The 27,437-nt window shown below is 48.6% G+C and overlaps 2 protein-coding genes across 5 annotated transcripts in view; one reads left to right on the top strand and one right to left on the bottom strand.

The window, feature by feature from the left end:
- The window catches only part of MYO7A (myosin VIIA), a 93,598-nt gene extending 68,562 nt beyond the window's left edge, over positions 1-25,036 (top strand). For 2 of the 3 annotated variants that reach the window (XM_049652707.1, XM_049652713.1), the window contains 15 exons: positions 713-882; positions 1,833-2,023; positions 2,689-2,813; positions 3,465-3,622; positions 4,587-4,740; positions 5,947-6,102; positions 6,626-6,731; positions 7,752-7,865; positions 8,893-8,980; positions 9,141-9,247; positions 11,486-11,671; positions 12,106-12,222; positions 13,310-13,393; positions 14,266-14,385; positions 14,986-25,036. In XM_049652707.1, the coding sequence (XP_049508664.1) occupies positions 713-882; positions 1,833-2,023; positions 2,689-2,813; positions 3,465-3,622; positions 4,587-4,740; positions 5,947-6,102; positions 6,626-6,731; positions 7,752-7,865; positions 8,893-8,980; positions 9,141-9,247; positions 11,486-11,671; positions 12,106-12,222; positions 13,310-13,393; positions 14,266-14,385; positions 14,986-15,075 (1,966 nt within the window). In that variant the 3' untranslated portion in view covers positions 15,076-25,036. Of the gene's footprint in view, positions 1-598; positions 883-1,832; positions 2,024-2,688; positions 2,814-3,464; positions 3,623-4,586; positions 4,741-5,946; positions 6,103-6,625; positions 6,732-7,751; positions 7,866-8,892; positions 8,981-9,140; positions 9,248-11,485; positions 11,672-12,105; positions 12,223-13,309; positions 13,394-14,265; positions 14,386-14,985 lie in introns of all 3 variants that reach the window. The other variant, XM_049652718.1, reaches the window with a different exon arrangement.
- A 1,068-nt stretch (positions 25,037-26,104) lies between these two features.
- Positions 26,105-27,437, bottom strand: part of GDPD4 (glycerophosphodiester phosphodiesterase domain containing 4) — a 177,455-nt gene continuing 176,122 nt past the window's right edge. For both annotated transcript variants that reach the window (XM_049652732.1, XM_049652731.1), the window contains one exon: positions 26,105-26,765. In XM_049652732.1, the coding sequence (XP_049508689.1) occupies positions 26,728-26,765 (38 nt within the window). In that variant the 3' untranslated portion in view covers positions 26,105-26,727. The remainder of the gene's footprint in view (positions 26,766-27,437) is intronic.

The following is a 27,437-nucleotide window of genomic DNA, read 5'->3' on the forward strand; positions in this document are numbered from 1 at the left end:
TGTCCTCATCCCTAAAATCTTAATACTTCCCTCTAGTAACAGTGGTGAGAGGGAAATGCAAAAATCAATGGGAGAACCCTTTGTAAACTGAAAGGTGTGGAGCATGCAAGAGCAGGGCTGGGGGGTGGGTTCCTGGAATAGACTGGTGTTCCCAGCAGGCCCTCCCCAGATCCGAGGCTTAATCGTCTCTGCGCTTTGTCTGATATGGGCTGGAGCTGGGCATGTCCAGCTCTGACCAGGCATGAGCTAGGCACGGGGATGCAAGGTCATAAGACAATCCTTGCCCTTTTGCAGCTTCCTTCAGATGAGAGGGGAGACAGACATTGAACAGGCTGTTTTTAAGCAGGGACAAGTGTGATGAGGGCTGTGGGAGGGCAGGGAGGACTTTCTGGCAGAAGTGGTAGCTAGGCTGAGATCTAAAGGGTGAGTAGGAATTAGACATCAAAGGGGCACTGGGCTGGGCCCTTGCGGGCCTCGCTCTGGACCGTGTGTGACATTGGCAGGACCAGGTCTGACTCAGACTGGGCTGTGTCTGGCCTGGGCCATGACTCCCCCCGCCTGGGCCATGTCTGACTGGGCTGGCCTTGGTCTCCTTCAGGGAGTGTCGTGTCTTGCTCTCACTGGGCTGCTCTGATCTGGGCTGTGCTGCGCCTCACTCGGGCTGGGCAGGACTGACCCCGGCTGGGCCCTGTTCTCCGTGTTGGTCCTGCAGGGGAGCAAAACTGGTAGCCCCCAGCTTCACGCTGGCTACCATCAAAGGGGATGAGTACACCTTTACCTCCAGCAATGCCGAGGACATCCGTGACCTTGTGGTCACCTTCCTGGAAGGGCTCCGGAAGAGGTCTAAGTACGTGGTGGCCTTGCAGGACAACCCCAACCCTGGTGAGTGGTTCCTGGCACAGGCTGCCAGGCACTGGGGGTTAGGGGCATCGGGCAGATCACACACCTTGATCTTGGCCTGGCATTTGAGACCACCTGTGACAACCCTTCCCCAGATACCCTCAGTCCCACCCGGACCAAAAGCCAAACTCTGCACCTTCCAACTGTGCCCTGTGGGGAATCTCCCTCTCCTGGCCCTTCCATACTTATCACCTGTCACCTTCTCCAGGTGACATCATGGGTTCTTTCTCCACAGTCTCCAAATACCCACTATCTTCAAATGATAACAGTAGTAACAGCTACCCTGACTGAGCACCCCCAGGCCTCCTAGGCTCCGGGCAGAGCTTGGAAAGGACAGAAATAAAACAGACCCTGGCCCTACTCTCAGTGGGGAGAGGGGCTGAAAACAGATAGTGACGGTCCCTGTGACAGTGTGGTAACTATGGGAGCCTGGAGGAGAGGCCCCCATGCAGCCTGGGGTTCAGGGTGGAGGTATGTGGGGCAGAGTGTTCGAGGCATAGAGGAGAGCACAAACTGAGCACAGAGGCTGGAGAAAACAGGCATGTCTGGGAACTGCAGGTCGACTGGTTTGCCTGGAATGGGTGAGGTAAGGGAGACAGGGCAGGAAGTGAGGTAGACAAAGTCAGGAAGGCCAGCCCACAGCAGCCTTGTGAGCATGTCAACGAGTGTCAGTTTTCTCCTAAGGGAGATGGGGAGCCATGGAAGGCGTTTGATCAGGGGAGTGGCGCACTCCAATGGCCACGTCTGTGTGAAGGGTTGTAGCAAGTTGGAGGCAGGGTGACCAGTGAGCAGACATGAGTGGGCCTGGGCCTCAGTTATTCAGGGCAGGGATTAACAGTTTGTAGGTCATCAACCTAAATAAAGATGTTCCAATCCAGCCTCTCTCTCTGCCCCCTGCCCCACCCATGGTCCTGCTCACCTCTGCCTCCCAGCGGGAGAGGAGTCAGGTTTCCTCAGCTTTGCCAAGGGAGACCTCATCATCCTGGACCATGACACGGGAGAGCAGGTCATGAACTCAGGCTGGGCCAACGGCATAAATGAGAGGACCAAGCAGCGTGGGGACTTCCCCACTGACTGCGTATATGTCATGCCCACTGTCACCTTGCCGCCGCGGGAGATTGTGGTATGTGGCTTGGGGATGGCAGATGGAGGGGAGTCTCCTCTGGGCCTTTCTTTGTCTTCTTCCCATATCTGTAAAATGGAGTGAGGGATTATACTGGATTAGCGGTCTCCAGTTTCTCTGGAGATGATCTGGGGGTCTTCTGGGACCACAAACTTAAAGTCGGGGAAGCTGTCAAACCTGTGCTGGGTGGAGAGTGGCCGAGGAACTGCCCAGGGCGAGGGATGGAAGGAGAGTGGGGGAGGGAGGCATCACCTTGCACTGTCTGAAAAGGCAGTGAGCCCCGAGCTGGGAAGGGAGGCCCTGGTTGTTCTGGATCACAGCACTGGAGACTCAGAGCCCAGCTTTCCAGGCAGCTCCTGAGCCAGGCGCTGTTGACTGGGTGGTTCTCACGCCACATCCCCCTCCTCCATCCGGCCTTCTCACTGACCCAACCTGGTTCAGACTCGGGGGACTGCGGAAAGGACCCCGAGTGCAGCAGATGGAGGCAGCAGTAACCTCAGAGATGGCAAAGAACAAAAGGGTCCCAGGATCAGAATGGGGTGAGGGTCAACCCCATGGTGACCGACTTCCCCAGCCCCAGTCCAGAAGGCTCTGGGCTTTACCATGTTGGCTCCAGGGGTCCCAGGTGAAGAGCTGACCTCAGACCCTTGTCTCTCGGTCTCTAGGCCCTGGTCACCATGACCCCCGACCAGAGACAGGACATCATTCGGCTCTTGCAGCTGCGAACAGCAGAGCCCGAGGTGCGCGCCAAGCCCTACACGCTGGAGGAATTTTCCTACGACTATTTCAGGTGATGGGGAAAGGGTAGGTGGGCCAGGACAGTGTGAGCCACAGGCTTCTGCTACTCTAGTCCGCGTGGTGGGGTTGCCTCCTGCTGCTGCTGTGTGTGAGCAGGGCTGGGTCGGAGGGAACAGGAGGGCAGCTTTTGTCTGTCGAGATGTGCCGTCTTGTGCTGTGCCATTTTATTCTTCCTTCATTTGACAGCGTGACTGTGGTCACCCCAGGTGGGGTCCTGGGCACCCACGACTCATGCCTGTGCCTGTCTCACCGACTCACAGTCCTGGTGGGGAGATAGGCACAAAACTGGGCAGCTGTGATTCTGTATGCCCAGCATTGTGATGGGGGTGGTGACAGAGGAGAGGCTTCCTGGAGGAGGTGGCATCTGAGCCGAGCTGTGCAGGGGGTGACCTGGGTGGAGGAATGCCGCAGGCAGCACATGCCAAGGCCAGAGCAGAGAAAGCCGAGAGGAGCAATGGGGAGGAGGCCATGGGGGTGGGCAGGGCTGGCTTTCTAGCTGAGAAAGTAAGGTCCAGGGAGGGCTGGTTGACTCATCCCAGGTTGCCCAGTATAGCAGGGAGGAGCAGGGCCTTCCGCCTCCATGCACAGGTTGGGTAGGGGTGGGTCTCACAACCTGGGGTCAATGCTGACTGTGCCGTGTCAGGCCCCCACCCAAGCACACGCTGAGCCGGGTCATGGTGTCCAAGGCCCGTGGCAAGGACCGGCTGTGGAGCCACACACGGGAGCCGCTCAAGCAAGCACTGCTCAAGAAGATCCTGGGCAGCGAGGAGCTCTCACAGGAGGCCTGCATGGCCTTCATTGATATCCATACCTGCAGGGGTGGGTGCCATGGAAGGGCAGGGGAAGGGCCACAAGGAGGGGGACCCCAGGGCAGGGGGGGCACCAGGCCCCTGCCTCCAGGGTTTTCATCCAGATACCTACCTCCTTCTGAGGGGCCCGGGTGGGTCCTGGGCAGGGTGGAGGGATTCGGGTGGAGTGGCTTCATCTATGCCTGGCACCTTACAGTGCACGAGGGGCTGCCTCATCCATTGTCTCCTCTGACCCTGTCATTTGGTTCAAGATGAGTATTGTGTCATGTGCTAGGCCAGGCATGGAGACACAGCTGTGACCAGACCCAGTCCCTGGCCTTCATGGTGCTTAGAGCTAAAAGGGGCCGTGATGGGGCCAGGCAGCACAGTGAACTGATGTAGCCTTGAAGAGGAGGGCAGGTGGCTTTCCTGGATGAAGAGATGTCTAGGCTGAGATCTGAAGACTGAGTAGGCCCCAGTCAGCCAAAGGGGAGATGGGTGGGGAGTGTTCCAGACAGAATAAGCTTGTCCAAAGGCCCTGAATCACAACATGATTTAGCACAAGTGGAGGGCAGAGGTCTAGAAGGGAGTCTGAAGACGTGGGCAGACTAAGAACGCATTCCCAAGCCCTGTTAAGAAGCTTGGACTGTATCCCAAGGCCATGAGAAGCCCACTAAGCAGGGGGGGGGTGACACAGTCAGATTTGTGATTTGTAAAGTCCATCTGGGTTGGTGCAAGGACTTTGGATGGGGTGTTGGGGGCTGAGGTAGTGAGGGGAGGAGGTGCCCAGAAGAGTTGAGGAAAGGGTGGGCAGTCGGCATGGAGAGCAGGGTGGGTGGGTCATGCCCATTTCCTGAGTGGGTCGCCAGAGGCCCAGGGCCACACAGTTGGGTGGGGGCAGACCCCATTAGAGAGTGTGGCCTCCTGGGTCAGTGCTCCCCCCATCAGCCACAAGCCCTTCCTTGACGGCTCCCCACCCATGCTCAAGTACATGGGCGACTACCCATCCAAGAGGACGCGCTCTGTCAATGAGCTCACCGACCAGATCTTTGAGGGTGCCCTAAAGGCCGAGGCCCTCAAGGATGAGGTATACGTGCAGATCCTGAAGCAGCTGACCGACAACCATATCAGGTGAGGGGATGGTAGGCGGGTACAGGATGGCCTCCCCCCAGTGAGGGGGGAGTCACAGCTGACGGGAATCTTAAAGGTCCTCTACCCATTGTGACAGGGAGCTCCCTCCCTCCCAAGGCAGCATCTGGCCCTGCCTGGCAGCCGTCCTTCCGCATTCAGGCTCCCTCATGTCTTACCTCTGCCGCAAGGTCCAAGGAAGTCTGGTCAAGTACCAAGAGGTGGATGCACCCTCTGAATCTGTCCTTCTCCAAGTCTGACAGCACCGGTTCCTCCTAAATTTGCTCCACTCACTGCCCGAACCTCCTCCGGGTACCCCTCCCAGCCCAGACTCCATTCTGGAGGTTGTGCTCATGAGCAAATGTCCCCAGCCTGGCTCGGGCTGCGCTGGCTGTCAGTTGGAAGCTCCGGCTGAAAATTCTGGGCTGAAGGTGTTGGGTCCCAGAGGGTGCCACCTTGTCCCTGCTGGGTCAGACCACGGCAGGAATGGGAAGTCAGGGACATGCTAAGTCTCAGAGCCTGAGGGAAGCCCCACCGTCTCCCCTTACACCCAGACCGCCAGCTATGTCCCCAGGTTTGTCATCTTCTGCACCTCTTGCAAAATCCACCATGGAACCATACTCAGATCTTCTCACACTGCCAAACCTTTATACACGCTGTGCTCACAGCCAGCATTTATGGCCTTTTTTGCATATCAGAATTTGCGTCAGCCTTCAAAACCTAGCTCAAATGCCACCTCCTCCTAGAAGCCCTCTGTGCTTCTCTCCCGTCAGGCCCAGGGAGCTCAGAGTGCCCAATGAAGCCCAGGGGTTGGTCTAACTCAGTGCTAGTTAAAGAACAGACGAGTTAAAGAGTTTTTGCCAGGATACAGATCACACACGGCTTCCTTCATAGGAAAGTCTTGCTAAGAAGAAAAAAAATCTCAGCTGAACCAAGAGTGCTTGGTGACATCGCTGATGTTCATTCTGGCATGAATGAGCACCTTACCTTCACGTGGCCGGTAACTGCGTGGCCCAGTGTGGATTGGCCAACCACACTTTGTGTGGCACTAACTGGATCTGGCCACCAGGGAGGCGGGTCTGCGTTCGTCCCCAGAAGAGAGGCATGGGGGTCAAGACAGACACGTGCCACCACAGTGAGGCGCCAAGGATGCTCGGACCCACAAGTGGCCTGCAGAACCCCCGCTGGACACCCCACCTCTTTCTGCAGGTATAGCGAGGAGCGTGGCTGGGAGCTGCTCTGGCTGTGCACGGGTCTCTTCCCACCCAGCAACATCCTGCTGCCCCACGTGCAGCGCTTCCTGCAGTCCCGTAAGCACTGTCCGCTCGCCATCGACTGCCTGCAGCGGCTCCAGAAAGCCCTGAGGTACGGTGGCCCACTGAGAGCAGAGGCGGTGGGCAAAGAGCCTGTGGCAGGTGCTGGGATGGGCTCTCAGCCCCAGTGGGCTTGTGGGTGTCCCTGGCGGATGAGGGCACGGCCACACAACACGTGGGACCTGTCCCTGGGGTACCACAGCTGCCAGTCGGACAAAGCCTGCAGCGTGGTGCCCATTCTGGATGCAATCGTGTCTGGCTGCTCAGAAGGGCTGGCGCATACCTTCCAGTGTGTTGGGGACGTCTGGGCCATACTCCATACTCTGCACAGCCCATGTGCATCCTTCACGTCCCGTGGTCCCCTCCACAGCCCTATTTGGTCGACGCTGTTCTCTCATTCTACAGTTGAGGGGTTGGAGGCTCGTGGAGATTAAGTGACTGTCACCTGGCAGGGAGTGGCGGACAAGGGATTAGAACTGGGGTCTGTCTCCAAAGTTCCCTCTGTTCCCTGCTCCCCATGGCCCCATGAACCCACTGGCTCCTGACTGCCCCTCCACCCTTCTCCTGGCTTTCAGAAATGGGTCCCGGAAGTACCCCCCACACCTGGTGGAGGTGGAGGCCATCCAGCACAAAACCACCCAGATTTTCCACAAGGTCTACTTTCCTGATGACACCGATGAGGTGAGGGCTGCTGGCTTCTTGGTGAAGGACCAGATTCCCCGAGGACACAGGGAACAGCCCTGATGCCTCTCCCCTGCCATCCCCACATTTGCTCCAGTGGTCAGGGCTCAGTCGAGAGGCTACAGACTCCTCGGGTTCCCGATCTGACCTTCTGTTGTCTCCAAGAGCTTCCTTGAGAAGATCATTCTTCCCTCTCTGAGGTGGCTCTGCCTCAGAGAAAAGTGCTCTCTCTCTGAGCTAAGCTCTATGCTGGTGCCACCTCCCTGATGTCAGCTCTGTTCCTGGTCACAGGCCTGCCTGCCCAGGCCTCTCCTATTGTCCCCGAGCCCACTTTCCTGCAGGCCCCTTCCTTCCTCCTCACTTGGCCTGATTGTGGGTCTCCTGGTCCAATGGTCCTGTTAGCCTTCCCATCATGCCCATTAGGTCAGGCTGCCTCCTGACCTCCACTCTTTGCCCCATCTCAGCATCTCATTCAGATAAATGAATCTAGCACCAAAACTTTTAGTTTGAAAAGGAGTTTTAGAACTTGTCTAGAGACTAGAGACTCAGAAATGTCATGATAGGATTTCAGTGACAAGGACAAGAAACTAACAAATCCTTTCCTGTCCCTCCAGTGGAAGGTTATATGAAGCAGTCCCTCCCCCACCCCGCACCTACCCCTACCCCAGGCTGCTTCCCCTCTTTTTCCCTCCCCCTTCTGGAATTTGCTTTCTTCTTCCTCCAGCCTCTCTCCTCCCAAACACCCCGCCTATCTTTGCTCCCTTGGCCTCGTGTCACCCATGCTTGTACAGCCAGGCCCACAACCCTGGAAGCAGAGGCTGAGTGTGCTTGGATTGGGGAGGACACAATCTGGGAAGATCCAGACAGGAGTTGCTTTTTCCTTTTCTTAAATGCTGTGTCCAGCTCTAGACCCATGGGGAAACACCTCAGATGGAGGGTGCCCTGCATGTGTGGGAGTCTAGTTGCAGGCACAGATAGAGGGGCACAGGAAGCCCCAGCCGCCTGCCCCTCACTTCCCAGGCCTTTGAGGTGGAGTCCAGCACTAAGGCTAAAGACTTCTGCCAGAACATCGCAGCCCGGCTGCTCCTCAAGTCCTCAGAAGGATTCAGCCTTTTTGTCAAAATTGCAGATAAGGTGGGTGATGGGTCATTGGCTTCCTATTGGATTGCTGTTGGTCTGTCTGTTGGAACATTTGCTGGGACTGTAGGAGCTCATGGGGCAGTGGGGAGGGGAAAGAGGGGAAGAGAGAGGTGTGCTTGCATGTGGCATCTGATTGTGTCCCTTTCCTTCTTATATCCCTGCAACGGTCCCCATACTTGTAGCAGCTTCCCCTAAATGTCTCTCCTCTGAAGCATTGCAGAGCATGACCTCAAACCTCTTGGGAGCCATGTGGCACTTTATATTCTGGACCACACAAGGCTCATCGCCCTGCCACAACACACAAGTACTTTCCAGATTTGACTTGACCGGTCCCTCGGCTGCCTTGCCAAGGCCAATTAGCCCTGAAATAACCCCTGAAGGGGGTGTGATTATCCCCACCTAATAGATCACAAAACATGGACTCAGAAAATTTAAGTAACTTATTCAAAGCCACACAGCAAGGACTCAGATCCCAGTAGGTCTGACTGCAAAGCACAGGCCCCTGCCACCATTCCACCTTGCTCTTCCTCACTTCTGTGTTCATGAAGGTCAAGGGCCCAGCTTTAAAGCCTCTTCCTGTGGGAGGCTTCCTTGACCATGTCAGGTAGATCAGGTGCTCACTCAGTTCCTTGTGCATCCACGTCTGCCTCCTCATTTCACAACTGTCCCTGTGCCAGCCATTGGGGACCCACAGGTGATTTCAGTAAGGTCCTCGACCCAGAGGAGCTTGGAGCCTGTGGGAAGAGCAGGTCACAGATACTGGAGATTGTCCAAGGCAGGGACTGGGCCTCATTCTTGGCCTTCTCACCAGGGCTTAGTCTTTGCTGAAACGACTGGAATGACTGTCACTCTGGGTGGGAAGTAGGCTTTGTTCTGGAGACTCAACAGGCATAGTCAGGGCAGAGTGGGACACCTCTTGGGGCTGCAACAAAGGGCCAAAAGGAAGGTATTTGGTGAGTAAGTCAGAAAAATCAGTATTGGTGGAACTAAAATGAATGGATTGGAACGGCCATGTCCCTAGGTCATCAGCGTCCCCGAGAATGACTTCTTCTTCGACTTTGTTCGACACCTGACAGACTGGATAAAGAAAGCACGGCCTGTCAAGGATGGTAATGTGAGGCTGGGCCCTGAGATCATCTGAGGCCCAGAGCCACACCGCGAGGTCCACCTGGGTGGGACCCGAGCTAGGGCCTCCTCCTGGGCTGGTGCTGGGCACAGGTGATCCTCTGTGCTGGGACGCTCTGGGTGACTGATTGCCCTCTGCCACAGGAATCGTGCCCTCGCTCACCTACCAGGTGTTCTTCATGAAGAAGCTGTGGACCACCACGGTGCCCGGGAAGGACCCGATGGCCGATTCCATCTTCCACTATTACCAGGTGAGCTGCCTGCTCCTCTCTTTTGTGCTGCCTCCATGTGCTGCTGGCCTTGCTGTATTTCAGGAAAGCAGAACCCTGCTGCCCTTGCCAGGAGGGGGGGCCTCAAATAGTAAGGCCTCTAAGAGATTCCTGCTGGGATCCTGGGGAGTAGCTCAAAGGCAGACCCTTCTCTTTCCTCAGCGCCTTGTACTTTCTTCGGAGACTTTAATCCCCACCCGTTCAGGCCCTTCCCTTGGTGAGGGGCTGTCCTCTGAATCAGAGATTCTACGGCTACACCTGGGTGTATCTGGGTGTATCTAGGGCATCTGTGTGAATGTGTAGACACTTTCTAGCACAAGCATGTGCCTGCGGGAAGCCAGGAGGGAGGCCCCCATGTTGAACCTCTAGTTGTTGTCTGATGCTTTTCGCTCATTCTGCCCTCCCAGCAAACCCCAACAAGTAGGCATGTTGTTCCCATTTTATAGAGGGAGAAACTGAGACTCAGAGAGATCAAGTGATATAATTAGGACTACAGGGTGGATAGAATCTGGGTTTGAATCCATGTCTTCACAACTGCAGACTCGGTGATCTCTTCTGGGCCAGTCCTGTTTGTCATTCTGTAGGGGAGACAGACCAGGATGCTGGGAAGGTTGCGGGAGGCAGGGATGGTGGCTGCCGTGGTAGAGAGAACCCTGGCCTGGGAGTTGCCAGGGCTCATTCACCCGTGAGATCTGCCCCTCGCCCATGGTGCCCTTTTAGTGAATGGCAACATGAACATCAGCTACCATTTCCCCCAAGGCAGAAACCCAAGTCAGCCTTGACACCTCCCTCTCCCTCATTTCCCATGTCCCAAATCATTCACCTGATGACTTCACCTCCCCAACTCTCCAAAATCCATCCACATGTCTCCATTACCACCGGTACCAACTCAGGTCAGCCCATCATCTCTCATCTGAATGAAGCTGGTAACCTTTCCCCCGAGCTTCCCTGTCCATTTTTGTCCCCTTTGAATTCATTCTTCCTATGGGGGTCATCATGCTTTCGGGATCCTCTCAGTGGCTTCCCTCAAAGTAGAACGCCAAATCCCGACTCTAGCCCTGCATGGGGCCACTAGCTACTTCTGCTGCCTTGTCTTGTATCCAGCACTCCTTTGTTCACTTCACTCCAGCTACATCTTTTCAAATTCTCAGGTATGCCTGGGGGCCTTTGTAACATTTTCTCTCTTGGGAAGCTTTTCCCTAGGTTCTTTCCTTCACCTTCTAAGCTTTTAGATGTTATTTCAATCATCATAAGGGAAATCTTCCTTGTTCCTAAAACTAGATCAGGTCAACTAGTTATATGCTGTCATAGCACGGAGAACAATTCCTTCAAAGATTGTAATTATACATCAATTTGGGGTGATGGATGTGTGTTCTTGCCTTGACTACAAGTTCCTTGAGAGCAGGGAAGTAGATGTTGCTTAAAGGGCCTGACTCATAGCAGATGATCAATGCATATTTGTTGGCTTGATGGATGGGTAAATAGGCGGTGACTCAGTGAATGAATGGGTAGAAGGATGGATGGTGAATGAACTTGTGGGTGGACAGATGGACAAATGAGAAATGGATATGGGTAGGGAGAACCATATGGGTGGACAGATGGATGGGTGTGGATGGGTAGATAGGTGGGCGAGTAGATGAAAAAGTGGATGGAAAATAATTGACTCAGGTTTCTAATCTGCAGTGTGTCCTCAGGCCAGCCTCAGTTTTTCTACGTTTCAACAAGTGGGTAAGACAGTTGTAAGGCTGTGGGCAGTGTTGGCCATTTGGAAGCTTCATCTTTGCTTTTGGTCCACTCCTCATCCTCAATTACTGGAAGTTCAAAGTGGGGAAGAGGCTGGTGCTGCTGATGAAACTAGCAGGTCTCAAAGGAACTGAATGGGAGGAGGCCAGCCAGAGAGGATTTTCCCAAGGAAGGACAGGCTCAGAAGGTTAGGGGTGTGGAACAGTCTCAGGTTCACCAGATGGTCACTCTGAGTTTCTTCGTCTTTGAAGTGTGGCTGCTCACCCCACTGGACCGTTATGAGGGAAAATGAAATAATAATATTCATACATGGCTCTGCTTTGCAACTGTAAAGTGCTGGATCTGTGCAGGCATGGTTGCTATTTCCCCGTACTATCTCCTCTTGGGGCACAGTGTCAGCTGAGGCTGGAGGAAAAGGTACGCCCAATGTGGGGTGAGGCAGTAGACCTCGCCTGAGACCTGCTCTGTCTCTGGCAGGAGTTGCCCAAGTATCTCCGAGGCTATCACAAGTGCACACGGGAGGAGGTGCTGCAGCTGGGGGCACTGATCTACAGGGTCAAATTCGAAGAGGACAAGTCCTACTTCCCCAGTATCCCCAAGCTGCTACGGGAGCTGGTGCCCCAGGACCTCATCCGGCAGGTTTCCCCGGATGACTGGAAGCGGGTGAGTATAAAGGCGGCGGCAGGACTAGGGGTCTCTGGGCACCCCACGGGTCAGGCGGCAGGTGCTGGCCAGCAGCCCAGGGAAGTATCTCTTGTTGTCCCTGTGTGTGATAAGGTCACCCTCTCATTTTCCCTTCCTTTCGCTTTAGTATCCAGTTCTCCAGGCAAAGGACTCACCTAGCTGCTTGGTAGTAATTTGCCCTATTCTAGTTGTCATGGTGACCTGATTTCACTTGATACTCTTTGGTCTGCTTGCTTAGGGGAGGGGAGGGGAGAGAAGGAAAATGAGGATTCCATTAACTGGGATGACGGAGGCCCCTCATGGCCTCCAGGGCCCCCATCCTATGCCTGACCCTCCAGGGCCCATGACCGCTAACAGTGCAGGTGAGGTAGGAGCGGAAGGGGAGAGGCCTCTGATCCCCCCTCTCCCTACAGTCCATCGTTGCCTACTTCAACAAGCATGCAGGGAAGTCCAAGGAGGAGGCCAAGCTAGCCTTTCTAAAGCTCATCTTCAAGTGGCCCACCTTTGGTTCAGCCTTCTTCGAGGTGAAGGTACGTTATGGGTGGCTTCTCAGGAGGAAGGGAGGAAGGGACTAAGGAGTGGGGATGAGAAGGCACAGAAACGCCTCTCCAGGACTGTGGGAAACAGCGATGGCCTCTGCCACCTGCCCTGGCAAGGAAAGGACGGAAGCACCCTCAGCTTTGTACCACCTCGGTATCTCAGCCCTGGGACATGAGGGACAACCAGCAGCTCAGCCTGGCAGGGGAGGCAGATGTGTAAACCAGCCACAGTAATGGAGAACGATCTGTGCTGTGACAAAGGGGAGCCCTTATCAAGGTGACTGAGAAGGCTGAGGAGGCTTCCTGGAGGAGGCCACCCCTGAACTTCCAGGAAGACCCTGGGGAGAGTGTTCCTGGCAGAGGGCCTAGCATGAGCAAAGAGCCAGTGGTGTACGGGAAGTGCAAGTGGCTGAGTATGGATGGGCGCAGGGTATGAGAATGAGCAGATTGTGGTGAGGCAGGCTGGCAAGCCGGCGAGGGGGTTGGGTTTCCTCCTGAAGGTGGTGGCCAGCCCTGGAAGGTTCTGCATAGGGATGATGGGGCCAGAAGTCCACTCTGACTGGGGGGCGAGGGTGGGCCTGAGGGGCACGACCGGAGGCAGGAGAATGGTAAACAGGCTCGCGTGAGAACTGGGGGTAGGTCAGGCTGGAGAGGAGGGGATGGCCTTGTTACATACCTTGGACGGGAGGCCTTTTGAGAAGTCTGGCTGTACAAGGAAGAGAGGGAGGCAGAGAGGTAAGCTGGAGGCAGGAGTTAGAGTTCAAAGAGGGTTTTTAAAGAGGGCAGACATGTGGGCTGAGAGAAGAGATGGCCCAGACTCCTAGAGAAGCAGGAGAGAAGAAATGAAACTGCTGCCAGAGAGGGTGGGAGATGGGGTCACTTGGGGACCCGTGAAGGGGTCTGGGTCACACTGAGGTCCCAGCAGAGGTGGAAACTGTGAGGTTGTGGCAGAGCCACTGGCCCTGCTGCACCTCTGGCATCGAGCAGGAGCAGGGGAGGGCAACTTACTCCTAAGCACACAGCTTTTCCTGCTCTGGGCTCCCCCAGCTCTCTGATGGTTTCCGGCTTTCTTTGCCAGCAAACTACGGAGCCAAACTTCCCTGAGATCCTCTTAATTGCCATCAATAAGTATGGGGTCAGCCTCATCGATCCCAGAACCAAGGTAAGCAGTGACAGGGAAGAGCGGGGGTGTGCTTCTCTGTCTGCACCTCTCACAAGAGCCCCCAGACCCAACCCCCCAAAGCCCCTGCTGGCCACCATCCTCACTTAATGTGGCCAAGAAGGCAGATGATCTTGAGAAGTGGTCTGTGTTTGCTTCGTCTATTTTCCTACCTGCTCCGTCAAAATTGCTCTCCTAGAGTTACTAGCCAACACCTTGCTACTAAATCCAATGAACTTTTTAGCACTTGGCCTTTTGGCATCATTGGACCTTACAACCATTCGTTCCTTCCAGAATGCTCTCCACACATTGGTCAGGATAGCAGACTGCACCGGGGTTAAATATTCTCGTATTTATGGGCCAGAGTAGTCCTCACCAAGGGAACCAGGAAGCACAGTCCTACCACATACCCAGGAGGAGTACAACTGGACCACTGGCGAAGGGTGCCAATGGCCACCACCTTCCTCTTGTGTTCATGTGCCCCACTTTCCTGGTTTTCCTCCTCTCTCTCGGGTCATTCTTCTCACATACTTCTGTGTGATTATTTTCTACCCACACGCATGGTGCTCCCTGAGGCTTCCTGGCATCTTCTTGATTTCCTCCTAGTAGGACCATCCCATCCAGGACCCCTGTTTCCATTGCTTCAGGCCTCCCAAATTTCCAGTTCCAGCCCCACATATCCCATAGCCTCATGGACACGGAGGGAGAAGGCATCTGCCTCCCCTAGCATCTCCACAGCAGAGCTGGATTCTGTCTTCTTGCTTCTTTGCTTGTCTGAGGGCCCAAGGCCTTTCTGGTGGGTGTGGGCTGGTGCTGAGGAAAGTGAGGCCAGAGGGTCCAGACTGCGCAGGTTCAAATTTTCTCTGCTTTCCCAGGACATCTTGACCACTCATCCCTTCACCAAGATCTCCAACTGGAGCAGTGGCAACACCTACTTCCACATCACCATTGGGAACCTGGTGCGCGGGAGCAAATTGCTCTGTGAGACATCACTGGTAAGACCTCTTTTATTTAGGCCTGGTAGGGCTCCCCTACTTTGCCTAAAGCTCCAACCATCCTCTTTGTCCCCAGAACAAACGTGAGGAGTGCATGGCTTGGCCTGAGATTGGGATCAAAGGTCAGATTGGGCCAAGGTCAAGTCAGTTTGAGGCTCAGCTTAGGTCTGGGAAGGGCACTTAATCTGGGGCTGAGAACAGACCCCTCATTTATTAACTATTGTTTGAATGACTGCAGTGTCAGGGGCTAAAGACTCAGTCCCCAGAGTTCAATAGTGGAGCCATTAGCAATGAGGCCTCTTGGACTGAGCTGAATTTCTAAGGTGTGGCTCAACTGGTAAAGCCTTTAGAATCACCAGGATGTAAGGGGCATACAAGCTAGGGCCTTCATGTAGGGTCATAATAACTTTGAACCTTAGACATGTGGCTGGATGAGTCCAACCCTTCAGCTGTGAGGCTGGGGAGATGGAGTCCAGAGCAGTACAGGATTCTCCTTAGTTCAGGGCTCTGCCCTTTGCAGTTTCCTGGGAGTGTTCTGGGTCTGAATGGGCTGGCCTTGTCCCACTATTTGCTCTGTTTATCTTCTTGTGCTGTTTCCAGGGCTACAAGATGGATGACCTCCTGACTTCCTATATTAGCCAAATGCTCACAGCCATGAGCAAACAGCGGGGCTCCAGGAGTGGCAAGTGAACAGTGGGGGAGGTGGTCCTGTTTCAGGCCCATCAGCTACCTCTGCAGGCGGGAGAGGACTTCTGCCATCTGGGCAGGGAGGCTGGGCTAGCTGGCCACCACTGATTATTACACCAACTTAGCCTCTGATCCTCTTCCAGTGGGGCAGCCTTGCTGGGATGAAGAGCTCCCTTCTATCCACTCCCGAGGGGTGGTTCTAGCTCTGGCTTGCGGTGGCCTTCCCAGTTGTAAAACCCTATGCTCCTTGGGTGCCTTTCTTAGACCAGTCCTACCGTGCGACCTCCTTTGACTTTCCATGCAACCACTGTAACAGGGAATCAAGAGGACAACCTAGTTCTCCATACTGGGACCAACCAAACCAAACCAACCAAGAATATTCTGAAATCCAAGGGACTGGCTTAATTCCTGTAAGTCCAGAATTCTCAGCTGGGATGAGGGAGACAGACTACTTTTCTATATTGCAGTGTGAGTGCTGAGCCCTGTGTTAGTCTCCCCTGATCACCTCAGGGTATAAAGTATGTGTTTAATCATTTGGCCCTCTGGTGTCTTTGCTCGGGGAAGAGGAGAGAGTGGGGTGTGGCCTGTAGGACTATCTCCTCAGTCTGTGTGTGTAGGGCTAAGCTGGTCTGGGTTTGGGGTGCCTGAGCCCAAGATGTGCTTGAAAGGGGCTTAAAGGGGCTGGCTGGGACCACGGTGGGTTAGGGGTAAATGTTAGGACATCAGCCTGGGAGGTAGGGGCCTAAGTGTGCAGGGGCCAGCTTCTGGGCCTTAACTAGGACCAGTGGAGCCAGAGTGACCCTCGCATCCTGTCAGAAACATCTCCTTGGTTCATCAAGAAATCCAAGAATTGTGCTGCCTAAGGTTAAATCCTTGTGTCCTCAGAGTGCCTATAAAACGTTACTTTGTGACCAGGATGAAACAACCAAATTCAGCTGTGATCTGGTGAGGCATGGGAATGGGGGTTTTAGACAGAGAGGTAGGATTTGGGTGTGAGGCATCCTCCTGGGCCATGACGGGGAAGAGTGCCTAGAGAAGTGACAGTGGAGACTGCCCTAGAGGAGGGTATGTTTACGATGAGCCCCTAAGGCCCCCCCTAATACTTCAGTAGGGCCAAATCCTTATTGTCCTCACACACACACAAGTGTCTTGGGTCATCTGCATCCAGATGCCAAACACTCCAGAGGGAGTTCTATTCCTGTTCTCCCCAGCTACTTGTGTGGGAGGAGCTGGTTGTGAAAATGGAGGCCCCAAACCAGATAGCCCTGATTTCTGGGATGATCATGTGGCTTTCTGAGACAGCTTTGCCCCACCAGTGTTTACACAGCTCCATAGGCAGCCTCAGGTAAATCTGAGCCAGAAGGAAGGTGCTGTGGTGGTGTGCCTCTACACAGTCATATCAGTGGGGATACAGAGGCCCAGAGAAGGTGGGCGAATAAGTGAAGGCCACACCAAACTCAGTTCACTGCTTTTAACATTTGGCTCTGAGACACCAAGGGCTCCAGATGCTTGTTCTATGCCCTAGTTCCCCTTCAAGGCCTAGGGTCGATGGATAGGCACAGAATTATGCCCATCATCCCATTGCACACTAGATCACAGTGTGTGTGTGTGGGATGAGATCTTTCCCCCGATTCACGCCCTTGCCTATACCACTTCTCATTCTCTGACTCAGGATGGCATCACTTTTGCACTCATCCCCTAGTCTGTCAGCCTGAGTGATCACAGAGGGGTCCAAAGAATATGCCATTAACCTTCTGGGTTCCTGAGAGGTTGCCTTTATTCTCATGCTGATGTGCACAAAGCCATTCCTTTAGCAGGGAGTACTATGAAGGGTTAGGATAAGAAACCCTGTAACTCCAGCTTCAAGACCACAACAACAGTTTTTCCCTTGCCCATCCCCTAGAGATGCATTCTTTATGGAAAGCACTAGACCAGAGTGGTTCCCCTGAGAGCCTCAATGGCCCTTCTGCACTCCTTTCTTGACCACTTCCCACCATCACCACCCTTAGGCACAGAGAGGAAGAAGAAGGAAAAGGCAACGTATGACAAAATTTTCTCCAAGAACATCCTATAGGAGGAGGAGAACATGCTAGAGAAGGAATGCACTGTATGAAAGACTTCCTGGGAGGAGGATTTAACAATGGGGATCTCTTGGGATTTTCAGGATGGGGACCTCTTTAGTGGGTACTGTGGGTCCCAAGGTTTCTAGGGCAGGGGGTCAATATGATTCAATGGAGGGGATCTGTCTGATGACCCCCCCCCCCCAGGGAAGAATGTCGGTGGTTTGATGCTCTTAGGGGACACTGGTAGGATGACATTTCCCTCAGGGGATATTGATAGTTAGATCTCCTTGGGGGACAGTGGTGGTTTGACCTTCCCCTTGGGCAGTCACTGGTGGCTTCACATCCTTCTTGGGAGGGTACTGTGGTTTGAGGGCCTCCTGTTTGGGGGCTTCTGTGACACAGAGGGAACTTGGATATCTGAGAATTGGGGGGATTCAGGCTGGCTGGAAGGTGGCTGCTGTCCAGGGCTTTTCCATGACTCATTTTCTATGTCAGGGACTGGTTCCTGAATATGTTGTAGGGGGTAGAAAAGACATACACACAGATTCCCTTAGTGTCACTTTCCCAATCTGTGTTTGCTATGTGGTGAACTCCTAGTCCTCTCTTAAACGTTAGAACCACCCCTACTCCCTCAGGCTCATTCTTCTAAATTTCCTCCCCCAAGATTTTCGGCAAACATATATGGCCTGCCAATTCTGCTTGAGGCAAATAAGGTCCATTATGTGAGGGTATGGAAGCTCCAAAGGAAGCTCTCAAAAAGTAGCAACTAAAACTTGCTTAAAGATTATATATTTTATAATAATTGCTTTCAAGTCAGTTATAGAGAGAAAGGAACATGTTTCCCTACTGGAATGCGAGCTTCTTGAGGCCAGGAACCTTTAACTTGCTTGTCACTATATTCCTGGTGCCCAGAAAAATGTCACATACTAGGTGCTTGATATAATTTTTTGACTGATGGGAAAACTGGTAATAGAGAATTCAGACCTACTCTCCTACTCCAGGACCTTTTTTTAAAATGGATACAATACAAAGAAAAACATATTAACGTAGTGAGGAATTATGGGGACCAAATCAAGAATGTGGCGATCCAAAAAGTGAAGCCCAGACCCAACTATACACTGTCTACAAGAAATTAGATACAAATAGATTGAAATTAAAGCCTGGAAAAATAAATACCTTGTTAACACTACTGAAAAGAAAGATGAAGTTGCTATTAATATCACACAATGTCTTTGCTTCAGAGCAAAGAATATTACCAGGGATAAAGAAGTTCATTTCCTAATGATTAAAGAGATCATTTCATCAAGAAGACATGTTCAGGCACCTTTTAAGTGTTTCAAAACACATGAAGCAAAGACAAGACTGCAAAAAGAACTAAATCTATAATTATATTTGAAGATTTTGATGCCCCACTCAAAAGAACTGGGCAGAAAATCAGTAAGATGTAGAACACCTGAAAAACTGGTTCTGGTCCAAGTGAACTCACCTCCTCCACAGACACCTATTTATAGAGCAATTCCTCCTGAAGATGACCTGAGGGCTGACTGAACAGCTTCTTCACCACAAAGAAACCACGCAGAGACTGAACTGTAGTGGCTGGGCAGGTGGTGTAGTACGGAGGGGCTGTGAGCAGACTTGTCTGCCCTGAGGCACAGAAAAAAGCCTTGGTTTCAAAGGGCAACTAGATATAAAGGAACCAGTCCTAGAACCCTGCCGAACAGTAGGTGGGGGGGGGGGGTGCTCGAACCCTCTCCAGGTCACAGGACCTGGAAAACGCCATGGTTTATGTTCCTCCTCCACCTTTATCAAGGTGTGGATGGAAGTAGGGTCTGGGCATCCTAGCTGGCCTACTGCCTCAATCAGCCCCAGGTCCCTACCCCACACCAGCCTAAGCCATCCCGGCCTGTAAAGTAGCACCCCCCACCCCCACTCCCACCAGTGTAGTGCATACCCGGACAGTCCTGGTCAGTGTCCCCTCAGCTACAGCCATCTTGCCAAGGTGACATAGGTGGAAAGAACCCTGGAACACACTAGCTCCACACCACTTTGGCTCCAGACAACTTGAAGTACTCCTGGCACAGAGCCCTGTGGGACCTCCTGGCTGATGCCTGCCTCAGCTCTAGCTGCCCCACCAAGGTACCCCCTGCATTGAGCATCCTGGAACACAGTGACTTGCATCTACTTCAGCTTCAGTCCTGTCAGGGCACCAACTGCATGGTGAGTCCTGACACAACCCCGGCCCACATCCACTTCTGCTTTGGTCATCCAGAGTGCCCTGGGACTCCCAACCCATATCCAGCTACAGCTCTAGCCAGCCAAAGTCACTAGGCACATACAGTCTACACAAGGGATGACCATTCACAAGACCATTCCTTTAAGTTTAGGAGAAGTAGGTGTTCTGCCTAATTCATAGAAATAAACACAGAAAGTCAAGCAAAATGAGGAGACAGAGGAATATGCTGCAAATGAAAGAACAAGACAAAACCTCATAAAAAGAACTACATGAAATACCCAATCTACCTGATAAAGAGTTCAAAGTAATGGTTATAAAGGTGTTCAACAGCCTGGAGAGAACAGATGAACTTAGAACATCAATGAGATAGAAAACATAAAAGACCAGAGTTTAAGAACACAATAACCTAAATGAAAAATACACTAGAGGTTGTAGAAAAACAGAGCAGTAATCTGGAAGACAGGGTAATGGAGGGCACCTGAGTTGAACAGCAAAAGGAAAAAAGAATTTTAAGAAATGAGGATAGGTTAAGGTCTCTTGGGCAACATCAAACAAATATTTGCATTATAAGGGTTCCAGAAGGAGAAGAGAGCCAGCCAGAAAACTTGTTTGAAGAAATAGCTAAAAACTTCCACAACCCAGGGAAGGAAACAGACATCCTGGTTTAAGAAGCACAAAGAGTTCAAAACAAGATGAACCCAATGAGATCCACACCATGACACATGGTAATTTGAATGTCAAAGATTAAAGGAAGAATTTAAAAAGCAGCAAGAGAGAAGTGACTAGTAATGTACAAGGGAAACTCTCTAAGGCCATCAGCTGAGTTTTCAGAAACTTTGCAGGCCAGAAGGAAGTGGCATGATCTACTCAAAGTGCTGAAAGGAAAAAACATACAACCTGAGAATATTCTACCTGGCAAGATTATCATTCAGAATTGAAGGACAGAGAAAGAGTTTCCCAGAAAAACAAAAGCTAAAGAAGTCATCACCACTACACTGGCCTTAGAAGAAATGTTAAAGGTACTTCTTTAAGTAGAAAAGTCCATAATTATAAGAAACCTGTGAAAGGAAAAAATATTTCATGAATAAAAGCAAACAGTATGGTAGTAGAGCAATTATATCTAAAATATCAGTTAAGGGGACTCAGACAACATATACATAAAACGTGGAGTGTGGAACTAAAAATCAAATTCCTTTAGAAAGTGTTCAAACTTAAGTGACTATCAACTTAATACAGACTGCTATATACTTAGAATGTTATATATGAACTTCATGGTAACCATAAACCCAAAACCTGTAATAGATACACTAAAGTCATCAGTCACAAGAAAGAGTATGGGAGAAAAAAGGAACATAGAAGAGCTACAAAAAGCACCCATAAAACAGTTAACAAAATGGCAATAAGTACTCAACTATCAATGATTAAATGTACATAGTGTAAATGCTCTAATCAAATGCGTAGGGTGATGGAATGGATAAAAAAAAATCAAGACCCATGAATATGTTGCCTACAAGAGACTCACTTCAGACCTAAAGACACACAGACTGAAAGTGAAGGGATGGAAAAATATATTCCATGCAAATATCAGGGGAAAAAAGCCAGGGTAGCAATACTTACAAGACACAAAAAAGGTCATTGCACAATGATACAGGGATCAGTCCAGCAAGAGGATATAACAATTGTAAATATCAGTGCACCCAACACTGGAGCACCTATATACATAGAGGAAATTTTAACATTTATAAAAGGAGAAATTGACAGTAGGGAATAATAATAGAGAACTTTAACACCCTACTTACATAAATGGATAGACAATCCATACAGAAAACTAACAAGGAAATTGAGGCACTGAACAACACATTAGACCAGATGGACTTTATAAATACAGAACATTCCATCCCAAACCAGAATGCACATTCTTTTCAAGTGCACATGGAACATTCACCAGGACAGATCATGTGTTAGGCCACAAAATAAGTCTTGATAAATTTAAAAATACTGAAATCATATGCATATTTTCTGTACACAGTAGATAATTAAAATCAACTATAAGAAAAAAATGGAAGAAACACAAATACATGGAGGCTAAACAATATGCCACTAAACAATGAATGGATCAGTGAAGAAGTCAAAGAGGAAATTTTAAAAAATACACGGAGACAAATGAAACTAAAAACACAGTGGTCCAAAATCTTTGGGACCCAGCAAAAGCAGTTCTAAGGGAAATTTAAAATGATACAGGCTTATCTCAATAAACAAGAAAACTCTCAAACAGTCTAACCTTAAAGGAACTATAAAAACAAGAACAAAGCCCAAAGTTAGAAGGAAGGAAATAATAGAGTATAAATTAATGAAATAAAGACTAAAAACCAATAGAAAAGATCAATGATATTGTATATCTGAAACTAATATAATGCTGTATGTTAATTATACTTGAATTTTAAAAAGCTGAATTATGAAGTCAATAAACAATAGTTAAAAATCTTTTAAAAAATCAATGAAACCAGAACTGGATTTTTGAAAAGATAAGCAAAATTGATAAACCTTTAGCCAGCCTCATCAAGAAAGAGAGAACCGAAACAAAATCAGAAATGAAAGAAGGGAAGCAACAAATGACACCACAGAAATACAAAGGATTATAAGAGACTACTACTATGAAAAATTACATGCCAAGATACTGGTCAACATAGAAGAAATGGATAAATTCCTAGAAACATACAATCTTCCAAAACCAAATCAAAAAGAAAAAATCTGACTAGTAACAAAATGGAATCAGTAATCAAAAAACTCCCAACAAACAAACGTCTAGGACCAGATGGACTCACCAGTGAATTCCACCAAACATTTAAAGAGTTAATAACTATTCTCCTCAAACTATTCAAAAAAAAAAAAAATAGGAAAGGGAAGAAAGATTCCAGATTCATTCTTTGAGGCCAGCATTATCCTGACACCAAAACCAGACAAAGACACTACAAAAATCAATATCCAATATCAATAGACCAATATCCCTGATGAACGTAGATGCAAAAATCCTCTACAAAGTATTAGCAAACTACAGTCAACAATACATTAACAGGATCATTCACCACAATCAATGGGATTTATTCCAGGGATGCAAAGATGGCTCAATATCCACAAATCAATGTAATACATCACAATAACAAAATGAAGAATAAAAATCATATGCTCATCTCAGTCAAGACAAAAAAGCATTTCACAAAACTAAACGTGTTCATGATAAACACTCTCAACAAAGTGGGTTTAGAGGGATCATAGCTTAACATAATAAAGGCTATATATGACAAGCCTAGAGTTAACATCATGGTCAATGGTGAAAAACAGAGAGCTTTTCCTCTAAGATCAGGAACAAGACAATAATGCCCATTGTTGTCACCTTTATTCAACATAGTACTGGAGTCCTACCCACAGCACTGAGACAAGAAATGAAAGGTATCCAAACTGATACGAAGTAAAAACTATCTTCAAATGACATGATACTACACATAGAAAACTCTGAAGACTCCATCAAAAAACTATTAGAAGTGATATATGAATTCAGTAAAGTTGCAGGACACAAAATTAATATGCAGAAATTCACTGTGTTTCTATACATTAATAATGAAATAGAGAAATTAAGAAAACAATTCCATTTACAATTTCACACCAAAAAAAAAAAAAAAACAAAAAAACCTAGAGATAAACTTAACCAAGGAGGTGAAAGGCCTGTAACTTAAAAACCACAATGAGACATCACTTTATACCTATCAGAATGGCTAGAATCAAAAAGAGAGTAACAAATCTTGGTGAGGAGACACAGAACAAGGAACCCTCATGCACTGTTGGTCAGTTTGTAAACTGGTTCAGCTCTTGTGGAAAACAATACAGAAGTTACTCAAAAAATTAAAAATAGAAATATTACACGATCCATTAATTCTACTATTGGGTATTTAACCAAACAAAACTAAAACACTAATTCAAAAAGATCTATACACTCCTACGTTTATTGCAGCTCTATTTACAATAGCCATGACATGGAAACAACGTAAGTGTTCACCAATAGATGAATGGCTAAGCAGTAGTAGTATATATATACAGGGGAATATTCAGCCATAAAACAGAATGAGAAATTGACATTTGCAACAATGGATGGAACTAAAGGGTATTACATGCTAAGTGAAATAGGTCAAAGACAAATACCATATGATTTCATTTAATATGTAGACTCTAAAACACAAATGAAAAAAGCAGAAAAACACCCATAATTATAACAAACTGATGAGTGCCCACTCATCCCCCCTCACACCTAACCTCTCCCCTCTGGCAAGGTGGGTGAAGGAAAGTGGGAGGCATAGGTTCCAGATACGAAGTGGATAAGTCACAGAGATGAAAGGTACAACATAGGGAATACAGTCAATTTTATTATAATAGCCTTGTATGGTGACAGATGGTAGCTACATTTGTGGTGAGCGTAACAATGTATAGAGAAGTTGAATCACTATGTTGTACACCTGAAACTAATGTAACATTGTGGGTCAAATATACCTAAAAAGCAAAACAAAATAAAAAAACACTACTAACCAACTAGATCCCATTGACATTTACAGAACATTCCACCCAATGATAGCAAAGTGCACATTCTTTTCAAGTGCACATGGACATTTACCAAGACAGACCATATTCTGGGTCACAAAAATAGCACCAATAAATTTTAAAGGATTTAAGTCACATAAAGTATGTTCTCTCACCATATAGAATTAAGTTAGAAATCAGTAACATAAAGATATCTGGAAAATACCATTTGGAAACCTAACATACTTCTAACCCAAGAATTAACACTACCTGATCTCAAGACTTACTATGAAGCTATAGTAATCAAGGAAATATGATTTTGTCATAAAGAGAGTCAAGCAGATACATGGAACAGAATCAAGAGTTCAGAAATAGACCCACACGTACGAAGAGAATTGATTGCTTATAAAGGTGCAAAGGCAATTCAGTGAAGAAATAATAGTCTTTTAAACACATGGTGCTGGAATAACTATGCCAAAAACCCCCAAAACTTAAGTCTATACCTTGTACTATATACAAAACTTAATTCAAATGGATTATGGACCTAAATATAAAACCCAAAACTATAAAACTTCGTGGGGGAAAAAACTTAGGAGAAAATCTGCTACCTTAGGTAAGCAAAGATCTTAGAAATGACATCAAAACCATGATTTATAGGGGCTCCTGGGTGGCTCAGTGGGTTCAGCGCATGACTTTGGCTCAGGTCATGATCTCATGGTTGATGGGTTCCGAGCCCCGCCTTGGGCTCTGTGCTGACAGCTCAGAGCTTGGAGCCTGCTTTGGATTCTGTGTCTCCCCCTTCCCCCCCCCCCCGCCCCACTCTCTGCCTCTCCCCTGCTTGCACTCTCCTCTCTCTCTCTCAAAAATAAATATAAAAAAAATTTTTTTTAACCCCATGATTTATATAAGAAAAAATCTGAGGGGCACCTGGGTGGCTCAGTTAAATGTCTGACTATTGGTTTTGGCTCAGGTCATGATCTCAAGGTTCATGAGTTCGAGCCCCACATGGGGCTCTATACTGAGAGTATGGAGCCTGCTTGGGATTCTCTCTCTCCCCTCTCTCTCTGTCCCTACCCTGCTTACTCTCTCTCTCTCTCTCAATAAATAAATAAACTAAAAGAAAAGAAAAAGAAAAAATGTAATAAGTACATTTACTCTAAACTAAAAACCTCTGCCTTCTGAAGACTGGTACCATTAGGATGAAAAGACTAGGCATAACCTAGAAGAAATTATGCGTTAACACATATATCTGATAAAGGATGTATAAATATATAAGTATGTCACAAAACTAATAATAAACTCACTATAAAAAGGACAAAAGATTTGAACAGACACTTCCCCAAAAAGAGATGCAGATGGCAAGTAAGCACAGGAAAAGATGCTCAACATTATTAAACATTACAGAAACGCAACTGTAAATCACAGTGAGATTCCACTCCACATGTACTAGAATGGTTAAGATGAAAAAGAGTGACCAAACCAAATGTTGGTAGAGATGTTGGAAGCAGAACTCTCATACACTGCTGGTGGGAATATAAAATGGTACAACTGCTCTGCAAATCAATTTTGCAATTTCTTAAGAAGTTAAACATACAGGGGTGCCTGGCTGGCTCGGTTGGTTAAGTGTCTGACTTCAGTTTAAGTCATGATCTCATGGTTCATGAGTTCAAGCCCCGCATGAGGCTCTCTGCTGTCAGTGGAGAAGGCTGCTTGGTATCCTCTGCCCCCCCCTTCTCTCTGCCCCTACACCACTTGTGCTCACTCTCTCAAAATAAATTAAAAAAAAAAGTTAAACATACACTCAACATTGCTCTAGCTATCGTACTTCTAGACATTTACTCAAGAGAAACGAAAGTGTTATGTCCTCACAAAGATATGTACAATGCACACAAATATTTGATAGCGTTTGTAAATGCTTATAAGAGCCCCAAACCAGAAACCCAGATGTCTAACAACGGATGGCTAGACAAATTGTGGTGTATCCATACAATGGAATACCATTCAGCAATAAAAAGGAATAAACTACTGATATAACAGCATGGGAGAATCTCATAATAATTATGCTGAGTGAAAGAAGCTAGTCAAAAACTATGCATTACTGATTCAGTTTATATACAATTCTTAAAATGCAACTATAGTGACAGAAAGCAGGTCAGTGGTCCCTGGGGTTGTGGTATTCAGAGAAGGGCAAGAGGCAGCGAGAAAACTTTTATTGGTGATGTATTCGTTCATTTTCTTGGTTGTGGTAATGATTTATTACTAAAAGCTTATTAAATATTACATTTTAAATATCTGTAGTTTATTACATGTTAAATATTCCACAATAAAGCTGCTTTAAAAAACTTTCTAGTATTTCATTCAAAATATTTATTGAGTTTTGTCTATACACTGGGCTTTGTTTTAGGTGTTGAAGATGCATCAGTGGATGAACAACCAAAAAATCCCTTCCATCACGGAGCTTACATTGTCACTGAAGGAGGAAGAGACTATTAAATAAGTAACAGCATGTCAGGAGGTGAAAAATGCTATGGGAAAGTGATTGATCAGAGTAAGGGTAAGAGTGAGTCGGCAATTTTAAATAAGATTTTTCAGGGTAGACCTTTCTAAGTGTTATATGAGCCCAAACCTGAAGTGGCTAAGAGAGTGAGCCCTTTTGGGTGCCTGAGGCAAGTGATTCCAGGCAATGGATAGCATGTACAGAGGCCCTGAGGCAAGAGTACCTTAGATGTTTGAGGAGAAATGAGATCAATGTGTCTTCAGCAGAGTGATATAGGACATCCTCAGCCATTCTTAGGACTGGCTTTTATTCCAAGTGAAATAGGGAGCCACTGAAAAATAAGAGCAAGGAATGAGAAGTGACGTTATCTTAGGTTTTAACTGGATCACTCTACCTGCTATGCTGGAAACAAACTAAGGGGATAGAGATGGGGAAAGATGGACAAGAGTAGAAGTATAGAGACCAATTAAGATTACTCCATTGGGGTGCCTGGGTGGCTCAGTCGGTTGAGAGTCTGACTTTGGCTCAGGTCATGATCTCGCAGTTTGTGAGTTCAAGTCCCACATAGGGCTCTCTGCTGTTAGTGCAGAGCCTGCTTCAGATTCTCTGCCCCCCTCTCTCTCTGCCCCTTCCCTGCTCACTCTGTCTCTCTCAAAATAAATTAAAAAAAAGAAAACTACTCCAACGACCCAAGTGCAAGATGATGATAGGCTTGGTCCAGGCTGGTAGCAGTGGAGATGGTGAGAAATAACTGAATCTGAATATACTTTGAAAGTATAATCAACAAAATTTGCCAATGGATTGGATGTGGCGTGTGCAAGAGAAAGGATTTAGGGATGACTTCAAGAATTTGGCCTAAGGAAACAAATATAATTGCCATTCTCTAGAAAGATGCAGTAAAGCAGGTTTTGAGTGTGGAAGATCAGGAGTTCAACTGTTTGGGGAATGATGCATTTGAGATTTCTCTTAGACACCCAGTGGATATTAAAGAGGATGTGAATCT

This window comes from Panthera uncia, chromosome D1 (genome assembly GCF_023721935.1).
Source record: "Panthera uncia isolate 11264 chromosome D1, Puncia_PCG_1.0, whole genome shotgun sequence".
Taxonomy (NCBI): Eukaryota; Metazoa; Chordata; class Mammalia; order Carnivora; family Felidae; genus Panthera; species Panthera uncia.